General features: G+C 46.3%; 1 protein-coding gene across 4 annotated transcripts in view; it reads right to left on the bottom strand.

Annotated features, from left to right (window-relative positions):
- Positions 1–2,553: 2,553 nt before the first annotated feature.
- The window catches only part of GCKR (glucokinase regulator), a 31,553-nt gene continuing 25,101 nt past the window's right edge, over positions 2,554–9,005 (bottom strand). For all 4 annotated transcript variants that reach the window (XM_008700302.1, XM_008700301.1, XM_040623030.1 and 1 more), the window contains 3 exons: positions 5,885–6,034; positions 3,386–3,520; positions 2,554–2,930 (listed from right to left, as the gene is read on the bottom strand). In XM_008700302.1, the coding sequence (XP_008698524.1) occupies positions 2,760–2,930; positions 3,386–3,520; positions 5,885–6,034 (456 nt within the window). In that variant the 3' untranslated portion in view covers positions 2,554–2,759. The remainder of the gene's footprint in view (positions 2,931–3,385; positions 3,521–5,884; positions 6,035–9,005) is intronic.

Raw genomic sequence — 9,005 nt, 5'->3', positions numbered from 1 at the left:
GTAGGGAAGATTTGTCTCCTCCTCTTATTTATTTATGCAATTATTTTGCTATATCAGTATGAACTCACACATACTTATCTTGTTCTCTGTGTTATAGTCCAACACAACATTATTTATTTTGTTGCTTAAATTGTTCCAACTGTGCCCATTGGGAGCTCTCTCAGGTTGGCTCCTGTGTCCCTTTGATATGACCCGATCCTTTTGTTTTTATGGGTGCTTCTTTACTTTCTGACATTACAAGATGTTCCTGCCTCCCCCCTCCCATGCCGGAGCACTCCAGCCACTAGTTTATAGGTAAGCCCAAATCTTCTCTCTTCCACCTAGATTCAGGGCCTAGGATTTGACCCACCGGTCCAAACCATAGCTGAATTTGGATTGGATCTTAGACATTTTGCTACACTTTAGGGGCCCATCCCTGGAGCCAGATTGGGGCCCTTTGATGTCCTACCTGGTCCCAACATCTTCCTTCCCATGTGCCTGGCCCCAGCCTGTCTAATATTCAAGACCACCTAAGTTATGAAAAGAACAGCTGATTTGGAAGAGAGATCCTGGGCTCCAGTTTTTAATATATTAAGTTTGAAGTATACGCAATATCCGAATATCTTCCACCCTCCACCTCTTACGTTTGATTGAGCAAATGAGTGTAGCAGGAAATTGTTTCCTTCACCTTCCACAACCCAACCCAATCTTCTGGGATAGATCCCTCCGTCATCACAGCAGGATTACTGCCTTGTGTTGATAATAAGTTACTCCACAGCTTTCTTACCCTCAGAAGTTTGCTTTCTCCAAAGTAATGGTAAATGTTGTCACCCTACCATTTGTCTTGGGATAATTCTGGATCAAAATCTTTGAAACTCTTTAGCTCTGCCTAGAGGTCAAGTTCCACTGACAATGACCTCATTCTCGGATATTGGAACCACACACCAGTACAAGTGTCCAAACATTCCCAGGTTTTCTTTGGATGTTCCCTCACCCCACCCCAACCTCCTTTCCTCCAAAATTTTCCTTGATTCTTGGCCTATCCTGTAATCTCCCCCAAATAATTCTGGCAGCTCTCTGTACCTAGCCTGCTGTTCTAATCCACTTCAACTCTCTCTGTTTTGTACTGGAATTGTTCATATGTGCTTGTGAATTCTGGGGGTTAGGGGGGGATCAGACCTCAGCCATCTTTATCTCCTCCATAATGCCAGACTGTATCCAGCTGTTACTCTATCTAGTTCATTACACCTGAACATCAGACACAACTGAACAAGAGTTGAATTGACTTGATATCATTGTACCATCCAAGCACTTGGCAACAAAACAAAATACCCTCTGGACTTTTAGAGCCCTCCTGCATCTAGCCTTGGGGAAATCTGATCCTGCACCATACCCATTCCACATGTGGGAGTGGGGCTACTGCTCACGCTGGCATCATCAACAGGATCAAGGGGGTACTTTGCCCTCTCCAGTGCCAGAAAGCTGGGTATCTTCTCTGACTTGACCCTGCTCATGATGCCAAGAAGAGAGAGGAATTTACCCAATGAAAATACAAGTGGGAGAGTTCCAAGTAAAGAGAAGCAGAGAGCTTTTGCACGACCCTTTCCTCACTTTACCCATCTTGAGCTGTAGAGGTGGGAAGAAGCATTTGTGGAGGATGAAAACCAACGGGGTGACACTGAGAAGTCAGGCAAGTGGTGGTTGAGGAAAGTGGCCCCGGTTAAGGATCTCAGGTCCAATGTAAATGCCAATGTACAACAGGGAAAGAGTGCTCTGATAGAGGCTGGAGGCCCACAGACATTTCGAGGGCACTTGTGGCTGCCTTTACAAGGCTGGAGACTCTATCCTCATAAAACCAAAATCTGTTTGGCTCCTCAGCGGTCACGCTACTGCCTGAAGGCTCCAGTGAGCTTCAGAGGTTTTACCTGCGTACTTCTCGGGCACAAGGGGGAGCCAGCTCTCTATTATCAGAGGCCTACGTCCTAGGCACTGAAGAGCTGGTATGGGTCTGGGATGGGCAAGGTTTGCCTTGATATGTCAACACAGTCGAAGCGGAGGTCTAAAATGGACAGACTGGGGTTTATAGTGTTTGTCACATCCCCCCACCAAAGGCCGCTCAGCACCCCCAAAGTTCCTTATGTTCCACTTACAAACTTGGCAGGGGAAGCAACTCTCACTTTAGGGTCTAATCTGTGGATGTAGCTTTCAATTCCAGTGATAAGGAACCTACTGTCCTGCCTAATTGGGATCCTTTTTCTGGGTGTGCTGTGTTGGGGCCACAACTTTTCCCCTCTTCCTCTGGAATTATCTAGGTTCCCATCTCTCCTTGCTTGTGTGATTCCGTGCAGGAGTGACCTATGTGCAGGTGTGCACACACACGAACCCACATGTTGGAGATGAGGGATACAGAGATGCTAGAAGAAGGTCTGGATCAGTGGCCAATGAAATGGGTTTGGGGGGCAGGGGGGCAAGCAAAGAAACAAACCTGTTGTCGGGACCAACCTATGCCACCCATCTTGTCCCACCTCTAATGTATTGACTCTGATCTACTGAGTTTGGAAGGGTAACTTTCCGAAACAAGACATTTTGTTTTATTTCTGAATCAGAACATGCCAGTGAAAGTGAAGACCACTGGGTCAAGAGCAAGAACTCCAAAGTAGAGAGACTCTTTTTCCCCCACTCTGGGCTATGGGTGGCCCCGGGGACTGGGCCTCTCCTCCCACGCGTGTGTTGCTAGCCCACCGTGACTCCACGGGCTTCACGCGCCCAGAAACAGCAGTTCACAGCACGGCGGGCTCTAAGGTTTCCAGCGGGTCCGCGACGCGCTTCCGACCCGGCCCAGTGAGGGCGCTCCTGACAGCGTCACAGACAGAGGGCGCTGCAGCCAGTTGCGCCTGTGCCTCGGGGATGGAGCACCGGGATAGGAGGCTCAGCAAGGCTATGGGGATCACCTGTGGGGAAGAGGCGGGGACAGCTGAAGCCTGAGAGAGTGAGGCCATCTGGGGAAGAGCATTCGGTGTTGGGAGTCAGAAGCCACTAGGTTGGAGGCAAGACTAGAAGACAGTTGTCAAGACCAGAAATTGTGGTGCGGTGGATTAAGAACAGAAAGAAGCCTTCACCCCGACCCGGAAAACTCCTATTCATCCTTTACAACCCAGTTCAGAGGCCCTCTTCCCCCCTCTTTCCTGACTCACCTTCTAAACAGAACTGAAGACCCCATTTCTGCACCCCTGCAGCACCTTTTCCACACCTCTGTTCCTCCTTGTCACAATCACAATTCCCCAAGAAACAGGGAGCTCCTTGGCAGAACGTCACTAACTTTGTAAACCCAGTACCAAGCAAAATTCCTGATACACTGAAAGGACTCAGTAAATGTTTGCTGAATGACTAGCGGCCGGCAGGATACCTGTTCCTTCTCATGTGCAACCTGGACGTGGAGGGAGATGGGAGCAGCCCGAATACCATCCGACAGTGGCTGGGGGAAGTGGATCACCTGGAGGAGGGTCTCGATGCATCGAGCCTTGGGCTGTCCAGAGAACCGCTGTGGAAGAAGTGTTAAGGTCAGTGTCGGGCTAGAAGGCCAGGGGAGTGGAGAAAGGAGTCCAGGAGGAAATAGAAGTGGGAGAGTGGGAGGCAGGCGCCTGGGATCCTGAAGACTGGCCATAGACGCTGTAGAGAAGTGGTCCCTATAGGCGATCCCCAACTCACAATTCCCAGGTGTGAAGAGAAAGGGTTAGTGGTGCGCTTTGATTGGCTGGGTTAAACTGGAGGATTAATGGCAAACTGGTCACACTTTCAGCCATATGCCACCAACCCACAGGTTGGTACTCTTAAACTGAATTCACTCCTTCCGGTTTCTTCCTTAACCCTATCCATCCTTTACACTCTGCCAAGACTACTTATCTGCAAAAGCTTCTCCTTTTTGCCACCACCCTTCCCTCTGCTAGCTCAGCACTGCCCAACAGAAATATAATGTGAGCCACCCATGTAATTTAAGATTTTCTAGTACTGCATTAAAAAAGAAACAGGTGGAATGAAAAAGAAACAGATAAGAAAATAAATTTTAATCATGTTTTATCTAACCCAATATAGCTAAAATATTATTTCAACATGTAAACAATATTAAAAATTATTAGGAGGATAGTCTACGAATATTTTTGTATCATGTCTTCGAAATTCAGTGTCTAGTTTATAATCCCAGAACATCTCAGTTCAGGTACTAAATTTTGATATAAAAGTAAAATGTAGTTCTACCGAAACAAAGTTGCATTTAATGAAAAAAATTACATGGCTTCGGTTTTTAAACAAAACTTAAAAAGTACAGCTCCTCAGACACACTAGCCACACTTTAAGTGCTCAGTAGCCACATGTCGATGGCCACTGCCATTTTGGACGGCCCAGGTCTAGCTGTATTTGGCAAGCCCGAATTCTGGTCTGGCTTTCCATCTTCCACGGTCTCTCCCTCTCCTGCTCCCCCATGATCCCTCACCATGTAAAACAGTTCTCCACTGTAGTCTCAGCTGTGCCCCCACATATCATGCCTGCTCCCCCTTCTGGGCCTTGGCTAATATTCTTTCTAACAAGAATGGCCGCCTGTCCTTCACCTATCCAAGCCATAACCACCAGGCCTCCCTTGAGTATCACCTCTTCCATGAAGCCTTCTATTTTGCTCTAGTTCATTTGGACCCTGCCTTCCTTGAAGTTCTGTTGGACTTCAGTAAGGATCATGCTGTCTGACACTTCATCGGTCTGTTTCAAGTGTAGGTTTTGTCTCTCCTCCATTAGACGGGCCACTCTGGGATGGCAAGGCCTGGATCAGACATATCTCTGATTTCCCCCTACCCACAACCCCAGGAACTAAAAGAGCATAAAGCACTTTTCTTTTCAGAAAAGTGGTTGGTTGGTTCTACTCATTTGAGAAGGTAGTTTTAGGGACCTGGCGTGTGCTCACTAAATGCTCATTGATTGATTCCCTTTACGTAGGGTTGTCAGATTTAGCAAATAAAAATACAGGATACCCAGGAATAGGAATTTCAAATGAATAATGAAAAAAAATTGTATAAGTATGCCTCAAATATTGCATGGCACATACTTATACTAAAAAAAAATCCTTTATTTATCTGACATTCAAATTTGTCCTGTATTTTTATTTGCTAAACCTAGCAACCCTCCTTTCATGACCAGCTGTTGTTGCTCTCTGCTCAGCAGCCATTCCTCCTCCTTCCAGTACCAGCATCTTGAACTTCCTCCAGGGAACTCTTGTTCCTCCACTCTAGGCCAGGCTGTTTGATCGAGGCTCACTTCCCACCCTTCCCTCCAGTGCCATCCCCCAGGGAGAGCACATGAGCCAGGCCTGGGCAGAGGGCTGCTTTCCCCTGGAGAACGGTGACTGGCTCAGGGATGGCATGTGGCCTAAGATAAGCCAGCGAGAGCCCTTCCTCCCAGGCATGCGTGGGAATCACAGGCACAGAGAAACTCTCCTTCCACTCAGGTTGCTAAACTGGTAGGAAGCGAGGCTGGCACTGCTGGTGGCCAATTTGCCACCTAGGGCTGAAAAGCTGCCTGAGAAGGAGAGCGACACAGAGGAAAGTTAAGGGCACATTGTTTTGAGTGTCTGGATCTAGCTACCCTGGGACTCCAGTTACATGAGCCAGTCATTCACCCGTTTAGCTTAAGCCCGTGTGAGTTAGATGTCACGTACTCGTAACGGAAAGATGCCTGTCCGATCATTATAATCTCACAGTCACGCACCCAAGCATGCACAGACATCCCCTAGAGTGGAGGATGAGCCTGATAGGAGGAGGCGCAGGAGAAAAGTCAGCCCTTAGCCCCACACGTGTCCAGATCTCTGTGGCAGCCTAGGCAGGAGGCCAGGCCCACCCAGCCACGTCCCATCACGGCCTACCTGCAGCATGGCCAGCGCCCGCCAGAAAAGCTTGGAGTTTCGGATGCGGAGGTCCAACATGTAGTTTTGGAGGATCTTCCCAAGAAGCACATGGGCACCTGTACTCACGGTATTCAGCACCCACTTGGTGCTTAGCTCGTGCTGGAACTTCTAAACAGGGCACACACACGGGGGTAGGGGAAATTAGAGGACGGTAGAGCAACCGGGTGAAGAGGGCCCTAATGTCAGACAGAAATCCAGGGATCGAAAACCAGGGACCTAAATATAGACGTAATTTGTTTGACCCGCCCAGAGTTTCGATGTTCGGACAGCCGTTGGAAACCAGGACTGTCCCAGGCAAACCTGGAGGTGTCACACATTTGTGGTTTTGACCCCTAATACACAAATATCTTCTCTGAGTTCTTGCACAGAGGGGTTTTGCACTTATCAGAACTTTCCTCTTGCTCCCCGGGTACCTGACAGGGGAGGAGTGAAAGTCCTGGGATTCCTCCCACTAAACCAAAGGCTCCTTGAGAGCAGAGATGGGGTCTTATTCTGCTCCAGAGTCCCAATTTTTTTGATAATGGTTCATACATGGTTACTGATCAATACACGTTTGTTGAAAATTAATTCAATTTAACTCTTATAACAACCCAATGAAATAGGATTTTCTACCCCCATTTCTACATATGTGGAAACTAGAGATCAAAAGTAAAGAAACTTGAGGGGCGCCTGGGTGGCTCAGTCGATTAAGCATCTGACTCTTGATTTTGGCTCAGGTCATGATCTTAGGGTCGTAAGATGGAGCCCTGCATTGGGAATCTGCTGGAGATTCTTCCTCTCCCTCTCCCTTTGCCCCTCCCACCGCTTGTACTCTCTCTCTCTCTCAAATAAATAAATAAATCTTAAAAAATAAAAAGAAGTAACTTGAATAAGCTTATACAATAGTGACACGTGGAATCAGGACCTAAATCCAGGTCTTCTGATTTGTGATGAAAGCATTTCCTACTTGGCCACAATCATCCCCTGGGTGAATAAGATAACGTATGTGAAAGCATACTGAAAACTAAAACACTGTACAAACACATAGTACTGTGACTATAAACACCACTTTTCCTTAGCCCTCCTCTCTTGCACTTATAACCTCTATTACTGCACTTTGCATCTGTTAGCGTAACAGGAGTCCAGGAAAGGGATGGAGGGGATTCATTAATGGGTCCTTGCCAGGCTAGGGAACAAGCTACCACTACTTCTACCTCGTTATTCTGGCATTCTAGAAATAGCTGGTCACACACACCCCTTGCAGAGGGTATACTGAAAATACTTAAGTGATTGACAAGGACATGAGTGTTGTCTAAGAACATTTGCAATGTGGGGTGCCTGGGTGGCTCAGTCGTTAAGCATCTGCCTTCGGCTCAGGTCGTGATCCCAGGGTCCTGGGATCAAGCCCTGCATCGGGCTCCCTGCTCGGCGGGAAGCCTGCTTCTCCCTCTGCCACTCTCCCTGCTTGTGTTCCCTCTCTTGCTGCCTCTCTCTCTGTCAAATAAATAAATAAAATCTTAAAAAAAAAAAAAGGAACATTAGCAATGATGTGGATGGAGCTAGAGACTATTATGCTAGGTGAAAGTCAGAGAAAGACAAATACCATATGATTTCACTCATACGTGCAATTTAAGAAACAAAACAAACAAAGGGAAAAGAGAGAGAGAGGCAAGCCAAGAAACAGACTTCAGCTATAGAGAACAATGGTTACCAGAGGGAAGGTAGGTGGGGGGGGGGGGGGGCGGTGAAACAGGTGATGGGGATTCTGGAGTGCACTTGTGATGAGCACCGGGTGTTGTATGGAAATGTTGAATCGCTATATTGTACAACTGAAACTAACATTACGCTATATGTTAACTAACGGAAATTTAAATAAAAACTGGAAAAAAAAAGATACTGTGGCTCATTTGGCAAAAAAAAAAAAAAAAAGAAAAAAGGAGCGAGAGCGCACGCAGAAATCTGACCAATCAGAATGGAGCTAGTATACGGTACACAGACTGCCATGAGGGAAAGAGATCAGTCAAATCTGGGTTATATCATTTATGTCACTGACCATTATATAACCATTTATACCATGCATTATCATTAACACAGAAATATTTTAAAGTGTACATAATTTGAATCCAGACACATTCATTTTAAAGTACACATAGAGGGGCGCCTGGGTGGCTCAGTCGTTAAGCGTCTGCCTTTGGCTCAGGGCTTGATCCCAGAGTCCTGGGATCGAGCCTGGCATCGGGTTCCTTGCTCCACTGGGAGCCTGCTTCTCCCTCTCCCACTCCCCCTGCTTGTGTTCCCTCTCTCGCTGGCTGTGTCTCTCTCTGTCAAATAAATAAATAAAATCTTAAAAAAAAAATAAAGTACACATAGAAAAAAAGGCACCAACTGTACCTAGAAAAATCCTTAAAAAGAAGAGTGCGAGAAGCACTAACCTTTCAGCTATTAAGCCCACAATAAGCCTCTATATTTAAACTGTATGGCATCATCACATCAATAGACAGACTGGTAGAACAGAACACAAAGTCCAGAAATAAACCAGTGCACATGGGAACTAAGTATCTGATCGAGAGAGCACTTAAATCACTCAGGAAAAGATGAATTTAAAAAATATGTTGAGATGGGGCGTCTGGGTGGTTCAGTCGGTGAACGTCTGCCTTTGGCTCAGGTCATGATCTCGGGGTCCAGGGATGAATCGCCGTGTGGGGCTCCCTGCTCAATGGGGAGCCTGCTTCTTCCTCTCCCCCTGCTCCTTTTCTCTCTCTTGCTCACTCTCTCTCAAAGAAATAAATAAAATCTTTAAATATATATATAAATATATATTTATACATAATAAATATATATTTATATATAGAGAGAGACAGTCAAGTAGTCACTTAGAAAAATATAAAATTGGGTTCATACCTTAACCCACACACAAGAATAAACTAATGACTTGCAGATCTAAGCGTTTTTAAAAAAAGAAAGAAAAAAGAAACCATTTTACTAGAAGAGACATATACTAGAAGAAAACACAGGTGGAGTTCCTTTACAGCCTGGTGGTAGCAGAGAGCTTTCTGTGCCTCAAGGTCCAGATTCAACAAAAAAAATGGATTAATAAGTT

Source organism: Ursus maritimus, unplaced genomic scaffold (assembly GCF_017311325.1).
Source record: "Ursus maritimus isolate PB19 unplaced genomic scaffold, ASM1731132v1 scaffold_6, whole genome shotgun sequence".
Classification (NCBI taxonomy): Eukaryota; Metazoa; Chordata; class Mammalia; order Carnivora; family Ursidae; genus Ursus; species Ursus maritimus.
The sequence above is the reverse complement of the archived record's forward strand: the minus strand, read 5'-3'. Positions and strand labels throughout refer to the sequence as shown.